This window comes from Centroberyx gerrardi, chromosome 1 (assembly GCF_048128805.1).
Source record: "Centroberyx gerrardi isolate f3 chromosome 1, fCenGer3.hap1.cur.20231027, whole genome shotgun sequence".
NCBI lineage: Eukaryota > Metazoa > Chordata > Actinopteri > Beryciformes > Berycidae > Centroberyx > Centroberyx gerrardi.
The window spans coordinates 15,833,362-15,851,598 of NC_135997.1; the positions used below are offsets into that span (position 1 = coordinate 15,833,362).

At 44.1% G+C, this 18,237-nt stretch overlaps 1 protein-coding gene across 2 annotated transcripts; it reads left to right on the forward strand.

Annotated features, from left to right (window-relative positions):
* The first annotated feature begins 367 nt into the window (after positions 1-367).
* dhx38 (DEAH (Asp-Glu-Ala-His) box polypeptide 38) lies at positions 368-17,556 on the forward strand. 2 transcript variants are annotated; one of them, XM_071909933.2, is made up of 27 exons: positions 368-616; positions 863-1,197; positions 1,729-1,943; positions 2,056-2,217; positions 2,773-2,935; positions 3,144-3,262; positions 3,352-3,428; positions 3,512-3,667; positions 3,834-3,995; positions 4,183-4,290; positions 4,811-4,935; positions 5,101-5,238; positions 5,576-5,762; positions 6,798-6,983; positions 7,196-7,336; positions 8,218-8,328; positions 8,801-8,917; positions 9,027-9,134; positions 9,255-9,367; positions 11,934-12,142; positions 12,891-13,045; positions 13,328-13,483; positions 13,905-14,039; positions 14,487-14,612; positions 14,704-14,799; positions 14,956-15,077; positions 16,642-17,556. In XM_071909933.2, exons 2-27 carry the CDS (start codon positions 866-868, stop codon positions 16,721-16,723), a joined length of 3,801 nt encoding a protein of 1,266 aa, XP_071766034.2. In that variant the 5' UTR covers positions 368-616; positions 863-865; the 3' UTR covers positions 16,724-17,556. The 2 variants fall into 2 exon arrangements, with proteins under 2 accessions (XP_071766034.2, XP_078138452.1); XM_078282326.1 differs by having other exon boundaries at positions 1,732-1,943.
* Positions 17,557-18,237: the final 681 nt, after the last annotated feature.

The window sequence follows — 18,237 nt, forward strand, 5'->3', positions numbered from 1 at the left end:
ATATCTCTTGGGCTATACCATTGAGTTGATTTCGGTTGTCTATTTAAAGCTTTGTAGTGATATAGCATGTGTTTTATGTAAGATCCCCCTATCCAGTCTATAAGAAACTTTTAAAACACACTTTGGGCTTGATTTGATTCTGTTTTTATTCTCGTTTTAATTTTTCTGTGCAGTTGCCCTTTTGTATTTCATTATTTTTTCTCCTATTTTGTTCACATTTGTATTTTAGAATAAATATGCGTGTGTAATTCTCTCTGTGTGTATTTTTATTACAATTTTAAATAAAGTTTCTTTTCTTTTTTTTAGCTTCTTTGCCGTAATCCCGTGGAATTGTGGGATTGCAATGGCAGCCCCCTGGTCTGTAAACAAATACGCGTTGTGTACGATGGCCACAGTATTGGCTAATTTAAATCATTTCGAGTGACAAACACAATTCAGTATTTCCTGAATTACTTAACGGAACGTATCTGATCTCAAATTATTAACTTAATGTAACAATTTCTAGATTTGGGAGCCAAAAACACACGCGGCAAACAGAGACTGCCGCTCGGCCCTGTCAGGATAGCGCCTGGTAGCTTGCTGGCTAGCTAACGGTAAGTTAGCTGCTCCAACTGAGGTACGTGCCGTTTATGTTAAATTACTAAAAGCTAAATACATTATTTAGAAACAACTGGGTAGTTATCGTTAGGTTTTACTGTCGGTGCCGTGGGCAACATGGCTAATGTAGGCTAAATGCTATCGTGTAACGTTACCGGGAAGTAGTTTCACGTTATATTAGCTGACCCAAATAGTTCCATAATAAGTTCATATTCACTAACATTACATGATTTCACTGCCTACACATGTTGTTATTTCCCCACAGATAATGGACGATGACGTGTCCATGCACAGACTGGAAGGAAGCGATCCAACTGCTCAGGTCGGTGGGCTGATAGTGAAGAAGAAGAGTGCTGCAGCGGAGCCCCATGTTTTCAGGGCGCCCACTCCGCGCACCTCGTTACTGGGCCTGGACCTGCTGGCAGCCCAGAAGAGGAAGGAGCGTGAGAGCAAGGAGCAGGCAGATGCTGGTGGAGATGACACGGCGAGGAAGAAATCAAAGGTTTCATCCTACAAGGACTGGGAAGAAGGTAGAAGTGATTCTGGGTCTGATGATGATGATGAAGACGATGAGGAGGAAAAGGGTGCTAAGAAGGAGAGGTAAGACTGGGTGTCCTCACAGAGCTTGTTACAAGAAACTTGATTGTGACCCTCATAAGCAGAACTTGAGCATTTTAACATTTGCAGATTATTTGTCAACATAATGGAGTGTTAAAAACAACCCTTATCTTTATTGTTATAGTGTTTTCAGTATTTTCTTGTTTCCCCTTGCTCTGATTTATTACTGGGCTCCCTGAAGTGATGTACAGATTATTACTTAAACAACTGTCCAGGAAATGAAAACAAAATCCATTGGACTTAAAATTGAAGAGATGAAGACGTTTCACCTCTCATCCAGGAGGCTTTGTTCTGACGAAGCATCTCGGATGAGTGGCGAAACATCTTCAACTCTTCAGTTTTAAGTCCAGTGGATTTTGGTTTTTAGTTTTGGGCATCCTAGTACCTGGATGACTGAAATGAATCGACACAAACATACTTAGACTACTATTTTAGTTATTGCGGGTCACTCTGGAAAAGCTCAGTTCCTACTGTGCAATGCCTAATGTACAATATTTTATTTCCTCTTGACAGCAGGAAGTATCGTGTGACTGGCTCTGAGACGCCCTCCAACCCTGGAGGGGTCAGCGAAGAGTTTCGTCGCAAACACCAGCAGAGGGAGAAGGACAGGCGTGAGCATGGAGTCTACGCCTCCTCCAAAGAGGACAGGAACAAGGAAAGGGACAGAGAGAGAGACAGAGAGAGAGAGAGGAGCAGGGATAAGGGCAGAGACCGACGGAGCGAAAGAGGTGATTGAAAAGATCTTTTGGATGACTTGGTTGCATAGTAGCATTGCTGTTTCACCTCGTAGAGCAGCAATCAGGTTGTTGAGAGTAACTGTCCTGGTTTTTTTTCTGTCAGATGAGCGAGAGCGCAGCCACAGCCGCGGCAGCAGCAGCGGCCGGTCGGAGCGCGGGGAGCGCAGTGACAGGAGTGAGCGCTCACAGAGAGACGGCTGGTCCGATCGCATCAGCCGGGGGAGTAAGAGAGACGAGCCCCCTACGCCACAGCAGCGCCCCAGAGGTTGGCTTTTTTTTCAGTTTTCAAAAGTTTAATTGGACAGTAGACAGTGAAATAATGTGGGATAGGAAAGGTTCCATCCACAGAGTAGTAAAGATTCAAATCAAATCCATGTAATCACAATTTATGTATAGTGCTGAAACAAGTGGTCAATTAGTCAATTATAATTTTGCTTATATATTATAACTTTGACTATTAATTTATCAAGTGAAAATGCCAAACATTTGTTTGTTACAGGTTCAATGTTACAGGTACAAGATTTGCTTGCTTTTCTCAGTTTTATATCATTATAAAATGAAAATTTGGGGGGGGGGTTTTGGCTGCTGGTCAGACTAAGTAAGCAATTTTAAGACATCACTTTGGGCTCTGGTAACTTGTGATGGGTATTTGTTATTAGTTTTGCAATTTTATAGACAAAATGATTAATCGATTAATCAAAAAAAAATCGATAACGAAAGTAATCATCAGTTGCAGTCCTACTTATGTAAGGCCTAACTTACTGAGGACCCTGAATCAGAACATTATCTCCCTCTAACCTACCTTTTTTTTAAAATACAGATTCCTTCACGCCGTCCCGCTCCAACTGGGATGAGGACGACAGCGGCTACGCCAGCTCACGGCACTCCCAGTGGGAGTCTCCATCCCCCGCCCCTTCAAACAGAGAGTCGGACCGCTCGGAGCGCAGCCACCGCTCTGTCCGTGACAGTGAGAGGAGGGACAGGTAGGCAGCTGTCATTCAGTCATTTTTATCTTGCATTTTTATCCCCCTGGCCTCAAAGCCTTAGTTCTATTCGAAGATCTACAGCGGTCATTAGACATTTCAGAGGCTTTTAGAAGTCCTGATTATTCATCTTATTCTTCCCATAGCTTGTGAGGAATCAGTGTTACTCTTGGCCTACATGATGAATGTTTCTCTGCTCTGCTCTCAGGTCAGTGAGAGGCCGTTACCCTGACGACACGCCCCTGCCCACCCCCTCCTACAAGTATAACGAGTGGGCCAATGACAGGAAGCATTTAGGTTCTACGCCTCGTTTGTCACAAGGAAAAGGTACTATTCGCAAAAACAAGCCATTCTGTACTGACACGAAAGTTTTGAATGTGTCCGATAACATTTCTTGTTCTGTCTCTGTGCTTCAGGTAAGAAGGGAGATGGCGAGGAGGGCATTATGTTTGATAATGAGGATGAGAAGGAACAGTGGGAAGAGGACCAGAAGGTGAGTAGATGTATTTTATGTTTGGCTACAAGTTTTTCTTGTGCGTTTTTCAAGTCTTTTTAACTCTCCGACTGTTTTTGCAGCAAGCTGACAGAGATTGGTACATGATGGATGAAGGCTACGACGAGTTCCACAACCCTTTGACTGCCACCTCTGATGAATATGTGAAGAAGAGAGAGCAGATCCTCCAGAAGCAGACACAGAAACGGATATCTGCCCAGAAACGACAGATCAACGAGGTACAGCAACAGCGCTATATGTCGGCCTCATCAGAACTCTTTGTGTGTGTGTGTGTGTGTGTGTGTGTTGTGTGCTATGGTTGTGTACTTACTCATGTATTTGTCTTGTTAGTGCATCTATCTGTGTTTGTATTTCTGTATTAACGGGCTGTGTTTCTTCTGGCAGGATAACGAGCGGTGGGAGACTAACCGTATGCTGACCAGCGGGGTGGTGCAGAGGTTGGAGGTGGACGAGGACTTTGAGGAGGATAATGCCGCAAAGGTTCACCTGCTGGTTCACAACCTGGTCCCTCCCTTCCTGGACGGAAGAATAGTCTTCACTAAGCAGGTAAACAAGACCAGAACAGTTCATGTTGAAAGGCTTATATCGTTGAGGTAGACGTTCAAGTTGCTGCAATAATTCTGTGGAGTAAGTGGGTTAAATGTCACATTTATGTCAAAACTATACCAGTGGAGTTTGTTTTTGTGACATGTTGGTGTGTGTGTGTGTGTGTGTGTGTGTCTGTCCACTGCAGCCAGAGCCTATCATCCCCGTGAAAGATGCGACCTCTGACATGGCCATCATCTCTCGTAAGGGCAGCCAGCTTGTCCGTAAACATCGCGAGCAGAAAGAACGCAAGAAGGTAGGCTTGCTTTGTGACCGTCAGTGGCCTAACTGTGCTATTAATAAAAATACAGTATTAACACTGATAAAAATATTGATGGATGTACACCAGTATAAGAGGGGATACTGCAGTGTTTCCCATACATACAGTCTTAAATTTTCGCCTGCTCATGTAAATTTACAAGCATCAAACCTGATAAAATAACATGTTGATACTGCTTCAATATTTGCAGGATAAAGTCATTTGGTAGGACTCATTCACAGAAATTCAGTCTTTGTTTACTTAATTAGTAAGTCTTTCGGCCTATATTTAGTGACTGATTGCCTCAATATGCAATAGTGGTTACTGTAATACTCCTTTCACAGTACAGTTGACCGCACACCATGTGAACTGTCACAGTGAATTAGGATTTGTGGAGTTCAACAGAGCTGTCTAATGAAGGATAGAGACTGGATTAGACTACAGTACTTTCTTTTAAATTTGTGTTTCTTCATAATCACATGATGGAATTTGTCTGAATGTTCGCTTATGTTTTCAGGCACAGCACAAACACTGGGAACTGGCAGGTACAAAGTTGGGGGACATCATGGGTATCAAGAAGACGGAGGATGCAGACGGCAAAGAGAGCAAGCCGGTAGGCGAGGATGGCAAAGTAGACTACAGGTAACCAAATTCTGATGATGTTCGCCTCACCTGCTAAATCACACAACAGTTTTAGCTAAATGTTATTTAGATTAAACTTTATTGGTTGGTGTTTATTAGTCGAACTGTTTGGTAACCTGCCTGCCTGTATCAATTCTCACTGATTTTTCTCTGTCTGCCTTACAGAGCAGAGCAGAAATTTGCAGACCACATGAAAGATAAGAGTGAGGCCAGCAGTGAGTTTGCCAAGAAGAAGAGCCTCCTGGAGCAGAGGCAGTACCTGCCCATCTTTGCCGTCAGACAGCAGCTTCTTAACATCATAAGGTACTGATACCCGGTCTGTGTTCATTGGTCTCATACCCATTTTCATCCCCCATCGTCACTTAATAAGCGTTTTACATGATACCAGGTCTATGATACCTGGATGTATCCCTTGAGTATTTACCTTTCGCCCAGAGAAGGACCTCCCTGACAGGTCACAGATGATAGAAATGCAATAATAATTTCACATTCACAAATTTTTCTTGACAGTCTGTGTAAAAAAAGTGATTGCATTTTGCCTTTCTGAGATTAGTCTTACACTAATTTCATCAACTTCCCCTGAGGTTTGATTTCTAAACGTTTGACTATAACTTCCATGTTTGCCCGTATCTCTCTGCAGGGACAACAGCATAGTGATCGTTGTGGGGGAGACGGGCAGTGGGAAGACCACCCAGCTGACCCAGTACCTCCATGAGGATGGCTACACCAGCTACGGCATGGTGGGTTGCACTCAGCCCCGCAGGGTGGCAGCCATGAGCGTGGCCAAGAGAGTCAGCGAGGAGATGGGCAGCAACCTGGGAGAGGAGGTGAGACAGTTGGCTGCTGCTGGAGCGAGCGGTTACTTCATTTGGGAATACTTAGGAACTCTGATTGTGGGACCCTTATGAACATCTGGTACCAATTCAATATGAATGAATTGGTAGAAAGAATTTCTACTTTTGAATTGTTTATTTGATATGATTACAAGAGTTCACTGGAGCTATTTTAAATGACCCCCCGCCCTCTTGCTCATTTGTCTATTTTGTCTGTTTTTACCTATTCTCACCTATTCTGGCATATTCTCGTCTAAACCATGTGCTCTTTCTGTGTTTGCTATGACAGTGAGGAATATCACATAAAAAAGAGGCAGTGAATCCAAGATTGATGCATAGTATACGATTTCAGGCTATAGGGGATCAATAGCTTTATGGAAATGTCTGAAATATAGGATTTGATCGCTGATTTTGACAGCCTTTCTGACTTTCATAGTGATTGCCATAGCTCAGAGCCATAGCTCTGTAGAGATTATGAAAGGTTTGCAATTAGTTAGATACTCATAAGTACTATTAAACCCACTTTGAGTTAATGATCATCAGTCTGAATACACACACACGCACACACACACACACACACACACACACACACACACACAGGCTTTTACAGTGGTTACTGTCTAACTGTCACTGACCTAGGGTCCAGCTTCAGATTTCTCCCTCAGGAACAGAATAGCAAGTCATACGCTGTATAACGCTGCCATCTAGTGGCCAAAGTGAAAACAGACATAAAGCCTCACATTTTAACTTGGTGTCTTGTGTGTGGCCTGGAGTGGGGCAGAGACATGAGATGAGGAACATTGGGGAGCAACAATAAGGGGTCACACTGGAGAAGGTTAAACTTAAACTTGTCAGAAAGTACAATGTTGGTAGGATGACTGGAGTTAACTGGTACATTTGATTTTAATTAGGTGTAATTTGTTTGCCTTTCTTTCTGATGCCTAAGCATGTCACACTGTAATGAGGTTCTTTAAATTTGCAGCCATACAGATTGTTTTTAGTTGATTGTTTTGACAATTTTTCCTGCAGGTGGGCTATGCAATCCGTTTTGAGGACTGCACATCAGAGAAAACGGTGATTAAGTACATGACAGACGGCATCCTGCTGAGAGAGTCCCTGAGGGAGTCGGACCTGGACCACTACAGTGCTGTTATCATGGACGAGGCTCACGAACGCTCCCTGAATACTGACGTGCTGTTTGGCCTGCTACGCGAGGTAAGGGCACACTATCCAACACCCGCTGAGGGTTTTTTTTTTGTTATGTCAAAAACAGACACATAGCTATTTCTGCTGTATGTTTGCAATGATAAATTATTGTCTCTAAGAAGTCGTTGTTTCCTTTTCTGTCTGTGGTGTAAATACGTTATTGTCATAAAACCTTTTTTAAATTCCTCCCTGTCTCTCCTCTCTCTACTGTTCTCTACCAGGTTGTATCTAGACGCTCTGACTTGAAGCTCATAGTCACTTCTGCGACTATGGACTCAGACAAATTTGCAGCATTTTTTGGCAACGTACCCATATTCCACATTCCAGGAAGAACATTTCCAGTAGACATCTTGTTCAGCAAGGTATCTTTCTATTTCTGTTGTGCTTCCTTTCTCTGTTCACATGTTTGGCCAAGGCGCTACATGGCCTCTTTGTAGCACCAGTGTAGTGATGGGCAGTGGACGGCCACCAAACTGGCCATCCCTAAAATATGGCCCTACATTAATTTGTCACCTCTATATGCAGCAGTAGAGCCCAGTACCAACACAAATCATAATAGTAGTCTCATAATGATTTACTGAACAAGGTGTTCTGAATGCCTTCAGGATAGTTACATAAATTAACACATGATTTTGGAACATTTATGTCATTTTTTCTTACCTAATTATTTAGTATGCAGCTACAATGCTTCTTATTAATCCAAATTCATTTACTACTGCTCGCACCTAATGTACTGAAACCGATGCTGAAGATCTCTAAAGACTTGTGTCTAAATTCTATTTATATACGTCATTCATTCGCCTTCATAAGTCTTTAAAGTAAAATATATTTTCTCAAAATAATATTAACTGGTATAGGAATGATAAGTGTATTTAATCTTTAAAATGTATATTTAACCTTAAGAGCAGTCTATATGGCAGACAAATACAGAAAATTATGTTTGGTATCAAATTTAGTCAAATTTTCACTACAACACACAGCTGTTCTATTTATAAAACACCATATACACAATGTATAAGTTGATGTGTGACATCTACTGGATAATTTATATTACAACAAGTTTTTTTTTTTTTTTTGGCCTATACAGGCACCAGGTTACCAATTTCTGTTTTAGAAATTAAATTAATTAAATAATTCTGTTGAGTGTATTCCTGTTGTTATAGACCATTTTCTTTTAGTGTTGTTTTGAATCTTTCCGTATGATTAGCTAGTGGACTGACTTGGTGTGTTGTGTGCTGTGCAGACTCCTCAGGAGGACTATGTGGAGGCAGCAGTGAAGCAGGCGCTGCAGATCCACCTCAGTGGGCTGATGGGAGACATCCTCATCTTTATGCCCGGGCAGGAGGACATCGAGGTGAGGGACCTGTCTATTGATACCGCTCACACCGCTCTAACATATTCATGTGTATATAGGCACAAACCCCACCGTCATAGAAATGTTTACATGTACATTAGGAGTCTTAAATCTTGTCCTCAACCACTTAACACTGCATGTGCGCCACACTATCATGTTGTTTTAGAGCATGACTTGTATATACCATTAGCTTTCACTGTGTTAAAATAAGCAGTGTTGGGGGTAATGCGTTACAAAGTAATTAGTTACTGTAACATTACATCACATTACTTTTTCTTTTAATGGACTAAAGTAAGGCATTACTGTTCCAATTACAGTGATCACATGACTAATCTAACAGATAGGTCGTTACTTGCGTTATATTCTCTAGCCTCTTTATTGGCATAATGTCAATCGAAAGATTCCCCTCGTCTTATCCTGCCTTCAAGTCACGTTGGAAATATGGCATGTCCCTGTCCCCCTGTCCCTCCAGGTGACGTCGGATCAGATCATTGAGCGGTTGGAGGACTTGGAGAGCGCTCCTCCTCTGGCTGTGCTGCCCATCTACTCCCAGCTGCCTTCTGACCTCCAGGCCAAGATCTTCCAGAAGGTTTCTAACCACAAAACATCCCTGCATTTTATTTTGTTTGACGTGTGAATGATCTTACTTAACCTCTAGTTAACCTCTTACTAACAGCCTTTGTGTTGCCCACTACTAGGCTCCAGATGGCGTGAGGAAGTGCATCGTTGCTACCAACATTGCGGAGACCTCTCTCACCGTGGATGGAATCATGTTTGTCGTGGACGCAGGATACTGTAAACTAAAGGTACTCCCTCAGCCCTCACTGAATTTTTACTTTCATCATAGGTCCTTTCTTCTGTACAATATTTAACCAAGCTGACCCACTCTCCTTGTATTGTTCACTTCCTTTTGTGTCTGTAACCAGGTGTTCAACCCTCGCATTGGAATGGACGCTCTACAGGTTTATCCCATCAGCCAGGCTAATGCCAACCAGCGTGCTGGCAGAGCAGGACGTACAGGACCGGGGCAGTGCTACAGGTAATGCCCCCTGTCTGCTGTCAGGACATTCAGGCGTTCACACACACACACACACACACACACACACACACACACACACACACACACACACACACACACACACACACACACACACACACACACAGAGAGAGACACACATGCCGAGAGTCCCAAGCTGGAATTGGTGTATGGTTCCCCTCTCGAACCACTTGTCAACGGTGTTCAGTGCTTATCGGTCGTCAGCATGCAAACCCAGGAGTCAGTGGGACTTTATTTGAGCATGGATTAGAAACACAGTTGCTTTTATACACTAATGTGGCCAAATGCATCTCTGACCCCCTCAGGTGGTGGTTTGGATGATCAGATGTCCCATGCATCTTTTTTTATGTGGTTAAGCTCTATCTGAATACAATCCAATCATCCAGGATGCATGCAATTGCTAGATGTAAAGGAGGTCTCATATGAGCAGCTCTCTAAAACATGTTCTCCAATGCACTTATTTGCACAATAGTGACATTTTCAGATTTATCAAACAGTAGCGTGTTTAGAAAAACATTAAACCTGCAATAAGCGATTTCAGACCCTATAACCAATCCTGAAACTAACGCGTGCTACGTGGAGATTTCCGTGAGACATAATCATATAAACAAACAGCCACACACACGGGCCAGCTGTGTTGTTGTTTTCACCTCTTTTCTAAAGCTTGTTGTCCTGTTCGTCCTTTTTTTAAAACTAGCTCGTCTTCTCCCTCGCTTTTTGAAAGCGGCGCTCTCCCCCACCCATCCCTGAAAAAAATTCTCGTAATGGCGGAATCGATGAAGCGAGCAAGTAAACCTTTTCAAGTAGTAAACTTGCTACCTACCTCTTCACTTGTCCTTGTGGGACATGTAGCCTTCAGCAGGAGAAAAATATGGCAAAGAGAGACTGGTAACTGGTGACATTCCTCCATAGGTACGTTTATTTTAGCCATTAGGCCTTTATGCACGGTTTGTCCTAAAGGGCTTCTGTAGCCTAGCAGTTTTGCTGTGTGTGTTTACAAATGTGTTGCGGTTTCTGTCACCCTCTAGTGGTCGGACAATCACAACTTAGTGTAGCTTTAAGCCCTGCATTGATATTTTTTGTTGATCAGTGATCTCAGCTAGTGATCTCCTAATAAACCGTAGAGGGCAAGACAGGTTTCTGTGTCTATTTCAAGTTGCAGTCATCCTGTCGTTAACTTTTCACAGGTCTGCCAAATGCAGGTTTTGGTGTTAAGTCCCACTGTCCAAGGCTATTCTCTTAGCTGGTAGCTGTCAACATCAAGAGTCTCAAAGAAAGGGAGGACATTCTCATTTTGTCATTCTCTTTTACAGCCTCCTGCTGAGGGCTGGAACAACCCCTTGAATGCACATTATCTTCCCTCTTTCATGCCTATCTTAGCCCACATGCAGAAATAAACCACCTGAATTAAACATTTTTTTTTTTCCATTTAGCCTCCTATCTCATTGAAGCCCTTCTGCATCCCCCAAAAAATGTAGCAACATTTTAACATAACTGCTGGTAATGCTGCTGTCAGTGTGTTTTCATCCCTCAGCCGATTGAGATCAGCGCCCTCCTCAGACGGTTTGCCCAGGGCTCTTGATGTGCGACATGACCGCGCTTTCAAGACAGTCAGAGGCAGGAGGGGGAAGAGAGAGGGCCAGAATCCTAATCTCCAGAGGATTTCATGCAGTTTAACTCTGTTTACAGCAGGGAAAATGTGCCACAAAAGACCCTGTCAGAGGTTTCACATGACCTCTCTCCCTCCTTTGCCACATTTACTTAAGCAGAGATAGAGTGACACACACATACACACTCATACATTTTGCATTGCTAATGAGCTAGGATGCTTATGAAAGCCCACATATTTCAGGATTAATCCTACCCCCGCTCATACACAGGAGCTCGCACAAATCTGTGAAGAATCAGTTTGTGAGTGGAGCTTTACACCGAGTGGAGCCAAGGTGTTTGAGTGGCAGTTGATGTAGAGAGAGGAGAAAGTAAGTCACGCTGGCTTGCTCCGCTTTGCGTGGAGAATTCCCCACTCAAAGACCCTCTTAGCTGTGACCACAGACGCTCACGCGCAAAGCTCCAGCCTCACACACACACACAACCACACACATCCTAATCATTCTGTAATAATAAGCGCAGACATCAGATATCTTTAATGGCTGAGAGCGGCGTTGTTAAGTTAGGTCGTTCACTTTAAGTTAGGCTTACCCTTACCCAAATAGATTGTAGCTTGGTAAAATTTTCCTCTGCACCAGGGTTGCGCCTAACCTGTGCCTCTCAATTACACTCGCACTGACATATTAGCACATATTGGAGAGGAAAATAATTCACATTGGAGTCTCATAGAATTGGTCCTAATGAGATGGCCCAGAGGAGCACGTTCCTTATGGCCATGTGTTTCAGCTTATAATAAATAATGGTTTATTATAAGCTGTGCAGTGTTTCAGTTTACAATAATTACATTTTAGAATAACATCATTCTTATTTCATTAGATTCACGTAATATTCTCACTGTGTCTGTGTGTTTGTCTGTCCGTGTGCTCTTGTCTCCCTTCAGGCTGTACACTCAGAGCGCCTTTAAGAACGAGATGCTGACCACCACCATACCAGAGATCCAGAGGACCAACCTGGCCAACGTCGTCCTGCTGCTCAAGTCTCTGGGCGTCCAGGACCTGCTGCTCTTCCACTTCATGGACCCGCCACCCGAGGACAACATGCTCAACTCTATGTACCAGCTCTGGATCTTGGGAGCTCTGGACAACACAGGTGGGTAGCGGGCTTCTCCTGGACTAGACCAGTCTTGTATTGGGCATCAACATAGATCTTCCTCCATTTAAGATGAAGCTGTGACAGAGAATATTGTTATGTGTGCCGTGTTTTCCTCTTCCATAGTGATGCTGACGCCACAAACACAGGCAGGAGACTAGCTTCTATAAAGGTTGTTGCAGTGATGATACAGACACCGCAAACAAGGCTGGAAGAGGAAGTTGTGAGGTTTAGCCAGTGGAGTAATTGCCTAGTACCTGATCCTGTGTTTGATTTGACTGGTTGGGTCTCCTCTCTGTCTCATCTTAGCCAGATTCCTAGGGATTTAGGGATTTGGGGATAAGGGGGGACTTTTGATGATTCCCTGTATGGTGTGTTAACAGCAGATTATCTCTGATTAAGGCTTACCTGCCCCAAACTGGCTGCTCTGCCTCTCTGCTCTTCCTTCTCGTAAGCTTCTTACACTCTGTCATCTAATCATTTAAATCAGAACTGGCAAAGTTTTTGATCGAAGTCTTTTTTTTTTTTCCCTCTACAAGTATTCTCAGCTGTCAGCAGTTCATCTTCCTCTCTCTAGACAAACAAGTGTCACATTGCGTCGCCCTCTCCCTCATGCCAACAGGCTCTTTAAGGACAGGGAGATTTGCACCTGTCTTGTGCTCCTCCTTCCTTCCATACGTCATGTCTCATAGACTTTTGTATTCTTTGTGTCTAACCGCGCAATTGTTCGCCCCACTCGTCTTTTCAGGTGCTCTGACACCGACGGGCCGTCTGATGGTGGAGTTTCCCCTGGACCCCGCCCTGTCCAAGATGCTGATCGTGTCCTGCGACATGGGCTGCAGCGCTGACATCCTGATCATCGTCTCCATGCTGTCCGTGCCGGCCATTTTCTACAGACCTAAGGTACATAGTTGATATAAGCCAGGCCTACGTAACTGAGGCATGTACCTGTGCTCAGTATTATCATGACAATATATAATGTAGGTGAGAAATGGATGAAATGGTGCAGCAGTGAAGTTTTATCCATTTATTTGCATCTATATTGATGTATTTTTTGTCATGTTTAATGTTATTCTGATGTTACAGTGGGCTACAGTGGAAGAAAAAGCAAACTTAAAAATGAACCCCTTAGCTGAACTGAATCCGTTATACTCGTATAGAAACTCCATGTGTTTGTCCCTCCAGGGTCGTGAGGAGGAGAGCGACCAGGTGAGGGAGAAGTTCTCGGTCCCTGAGAGCGACCACCTCACCTACCTCAACGTCTACATGCAGTGGAAGAACAACAACTACTCCAGCATCTGGTGCAACGAGCACTTCATCCACACCAAGGCCATGCGCAAGGTCCGACTCCCACCGCTAGACCACTGCTGCCTCTCCTTTCTGTCCCCCGGATGGAAACTTGTGGTTCTGTTTTCGTTAGATACTTTCTAGCATATCGGCGTTGTCACATGGAAACCTCACAGTTCAAATTTTGGTTGTATGCTAGTTTTTCCTTTGAAGTCTGATTGATGTTTGCAGATTGAAGTTCCAGGCCCTATGAGATCTATTCATAGTCCTGCTGTATTATTTCAAAATGTTATGGCTGTCAATCGGCAAATATAACAGAATATGTTATTTCCTGAAAAGTTGAATTCTGGGAGATACAAGGTTTTCATATGACAGCGGTGATATATTTTCTATGTGAATACATTTTTGGAAGCCCACCCTTAGTTTGCTCTCAGCAGTTAGGGCTTGTTGTCTTATGCGTATTGTTTTTGTGCAGGTGCGTGAGGTGCGCTCCCAGCTGAAGGACATCATGGTGCAGCAGAGGATGAACCTGATTTCCTGTGGCTCCGACTGGGACATCATCAGGAAGTGCATCTGCGCCGCTTACTTCCACCAGGCCGCCAAACTCAAGGTGCCGCCCGCCCTCCAGGGTTTTCCCCAGTTAATGTGTTAGGGCACCAGGCCTAACACATGGTTGTGGCAGATTTATAGCAGCGTAATTACAGAGTCGTGAAATATCCCATCTGGCCCTTACATTAATACAGTGCTAAAATCTGAAAGGGAATTGAAAAAATGACTGTTTAATCAAGGGTTCTCCATTTGACTTATGAGAAGCCAGCTAACCCAAGCCCATGGCAGCAATATTAGATACTTTTTATTTGTTTTTCTGTTGTCTCGGCCAGGTGGAGAAACAAATTAACCCAGATAACCTTGCACACACACACACACACACACACACACAGGTTTAGACCTATGCTTAGGCAAGCTAGAACAGGTTGTGTCCTATTTTCCTAACCTAGTTGAGACAAAATCTGCGGTGAATATTTAATTTATTATTTGCGTGTGTGTTTGCTCCCAGGGTATCGGCGAGTATGTGAACGTGAGGACCGGCATGCCGTGCCACCTGCACCCTACCAGCTCCCTGTTTGGTATGGGCTACACCCCCGACTACATCACCTACCACGAGCTGGTCATGACCACCAAGGTAAAGACGGTTGACTGCAGCACATGGCCGGCATAAAAAAAGATTTGTGATATCTGTGTTGTTGATGTTTAACCCGTGCTTGGTCTTGTAGGAGTACATGCAGTGTGTGACTGCGGTGGATGGAGAGTGGCTGGCAGAACTTGGGCCCATGTTCTACAGCATCAAACATGCGGGGAAGAGCAGACAGGTAAGACAACAGGAGGCTGGTAGCCGCTCATTGCACTTTATATCTCTGTACCTTGCGCACCTCATACTCTCCTCCCCTGCTTTTGTTCAGATTTTATTCTTTCTCTTCATTCACCACTCCCTCCCTCTCATCTGTGTGTTTGTGTGGTTCCTCCAGGAGAACCGGCGCCGGGCCAAGGAGGAGATCACCAACATGGAGGAGGAGATGTCTCTGGCCGAGGAGCAGCTGCGAACGCGCCGAGAGGAGCAGGAGAAGAAGAGTAACGCCGGCAGCGTTAGGTAAGCAAGCGGCCATCTCTCCTCCCCTCGCCTCCGCCCATCACATCCCCTCATCTAACAATGGTTCCCCGTGGCCCTCATTTTCCATACGCAGCCAAGATAGAAACTGTTTAATTTACCTAGCTTTCTGCCCGTCCATATCTTCACCCCTCCCTCTCTCTCATTCTCCCCTCCTCTCGCACTCTCTCTACTCCACCTCTCTCACTCTTCATGATGAGCTTTTCTCACCTCTGGTCCCTCCAGACGAGACAAAAAGAAATAATATTGACTCCTGGCTGACCCCCATTACTGCAGCAATTTAAATTGTGCCGTAGCAGAGCAGTGAAAGGAGGGAACATTCATTTTCAAATTAGACCAAAAAATTAATTTCACACCCATCCTCAAGCCTTGCAGAAGAGAAATAAGGTTATAAAGACGTAGATAAAAAAAAAAAAACTTTTATTGTTAATTAATCGGCCGGTTTATCTATCCGAGTTTGTGTGACCACATCTGTGACAGATCCGTTGAAAATAATCACACTCGAGGTGCAGGATTAAGAATTAGATTAAGCAGAGGAAGTTGGATGTGCGATAATGAAGGCGGCCTGCTCTCCTGGGCTCCTGGCTGCCTTTTGTCCTCTGGCGGGCCACACAGCGCGTTCATTGACCAGCATGCAGCGCTCCATCCGGCACGCCCTCATATGCCTGCTGCCTATCACCTCTCTCCCTTTCTCGCCAGCACACATCAGGGGTGTGAATTAGCAAAAGGCCCGGTCATTGTTCTGAGATTTCACTGTGCATTAGAACAGAGTGAGCGAGAGTTTCGTAACCGCATCAGTAGTAAGAGAGTTGGCTTTGCTGTGAGAGCCGGTGCAGCTGCGTATGGAGAGCAGAGTGGCCCTCAGGCGCAGCACTTAAGACCCTGTAGAGCCAGATGTGTGTCCGTCTTAGCCACTCATCTCCTCCTTACTCCTGTATATGTGTGTGTGTGCGTGCAAGCACTTGTACATATATGTCTACATTTGTGTGCATCAGTGTTATCAAGCCAGTGGTGTCCTTATCTATAGAGAACCACTATAATTTTACCTGACGAGGGTGAGCGGATGGGGGGACAGGACTGAAGGGGACACAATGACAAAGGGGGGTTATGGCCTGATGGCTGTAATTGCTGCAGGTGTGTGTGTGTGTGTGTGAGAGAGAGAGGGAGAGAGAGAAAGAGATGAGGGAACAGTGGGCAGTGTCAGGGTGTCACGCTGCTGTAATTAAAGATGATAGATTGTGCTGTCAGAGGCGTCAGGCTCTGCGTACCACCGCTCTCCACAGAGACACTGACCGGCCTTTTCACTCTGCTCCCGTCCCTGCTGCTCTCATGCTCACTTCCAGCAGCACTGGCCAGTCCTTCCCCAGCCTCTCTTACTAGCCTCGTCCAACCATAGCTTCAAACCACAGCTGCTGGCCTATTGGAACAGATGATGAGTGCCGTTTGACTCTACAGAGCAATAGAATGCAAGATGAAGCAGAAGAATAGTATTTATTATTACAAATTCGCACAGCAAATGAAACTTCTGGCTTTTCTCTTGATATAGGGCAGTGAAAATCTGCACTCCAGGAAGAAGAGAAGAGGCGCCCATGACCCCCAAGCGCACCCCGGCCCGCTTCGGACTGTAGAACTCCTCCTGGACGTTAAAAAACCCTTAACACCCGCCGACCATCTGGACTCCTCCTGGCTCAGTATCACACCGGACCCGAACCATACGAGCGCAAGCAAACGCATTCTCACTGGGACCAGGCTTTGTCCCTCCCAACATGGCCAGACTCATTTGCAGTTCATCCACAGACCACTAGAGTGAGAACTTGTATAAGGCTTAAGACTCCCAAGACAACCCTTCCTTCAGCTCCATCAAAATGCGTCCCTCCACCGTTATCAGCCCACAGCTGTATCCATGATACAATGCAGTCTTTCATTTCTTTGATGTTTTATGAAAGAATAAAGAACAATGACGTTGTTTTGTGTACATTCACTATTTATTCCCTGGTTTACTCATTGGATGTGATCATCACTGAAAAGTATTTTTATAGATGGGTAGGACTATATAGTGGTTTTGCCTGAGCTGGAAATGTTTAATTTTCCATATTCTGTTGCACTCACACAATCTCCATCTTGAGTTAATTATCAGCGGGCAACTGATAGTAAATGATCCACTTTTAGCGTTATTTGCCTTTGTGTCCTTGCGATTGCTTTTTCTGTGTCATTTTTGGATCTTTGTGAATTCTGTGGCTATTTTGCGGCTCTCATCTCACCTTCAAGAGATCAATTTCACATTCTGCATTTGACTGACCCCGCTCCCTGCTGTGTTGTGTTGCGGGTTGAGCAGCGTGTGTGCCATCATGAAGTGTTCCTCTACAGGCTGAAGCACTATTCAAACTGTGCTTGTGGCATGAGTGTCTTCAGACCTTAGAGTTGTATTGTAAGACCCACATACACACACACACACACACACTCATGCAAGCTTAAGCAATTGACCTTTTCCTAGCTTCCGTTAACCTTGCTCCAACAATGTAATGTACCACAGCTTTGCTCCACACATGTGAACGTCACTATGCAGGATTAAACTCATAAGCAGTGTTTCATTTTCATGGTCCTTGTGTTTTAAAATAGCAACCAGTTTCCCTCGAGATTCTCCTATAAGTGATCATTTGCAGAAATGTCTTTTACATGGGGAAATGCTGTGTGTTTGTATGTGTGCCCACTTCAGCCCTCTTCAACTGGTCAGAATATCATACAACTCTAAGTGGTCTATCTGTAACAAAACTGTTTAGCAAAGGCCATATTTTCAATAGTGATAGTGGTTCTGTTTTGTGCTTTTCACATGTGACAGACTGAATATTGGCCAGTGGCTTGCAAATTTTTTTTTTCCTCTCAACTTCTTTTGTAAACGGAAAAATAAATGTCGCTATTTTTTAATCCAAGGTGTTCTCATCTGATACTGTAGTTACTGCTGTGTTGACTTTTTTGTGCACTGCAAGTGCATAATATAATTGTCCATATGTGTATAGTTTGGAAACCTAGAGGCATATTTTTAAGTTAGTATGGCATATGAACACTTTGGATTTGGGAGATCAATAAGAGGTGAACAAATAAAGAACAGTGCTAACTGGCTAATTAATTTATTTGCAGTTCT

Coding starts and splice junctions, on each gene's coding strand:
- dhx38 (XM_071909933.2), top strand. CDS start 866: ATGGACGATGACGTGTCCATGCACAGACTGGAAGGAAGCGATCCAACT. Junction 2,218..2,772: donor GCCACAGCAGCGCCCCAGAG/GTTGGCTTTTTT, acceptor TTTAAAATACAG/ATTCCTTCACGCCGTCCCGC. Junction 14,040..14,486: donor ACCAGGCCGCCAAACTCAAG/GTGCCGCCCGCC, acceptor GTTTGCTCCCAG/GGTATCGGCGAGTATGTGAA.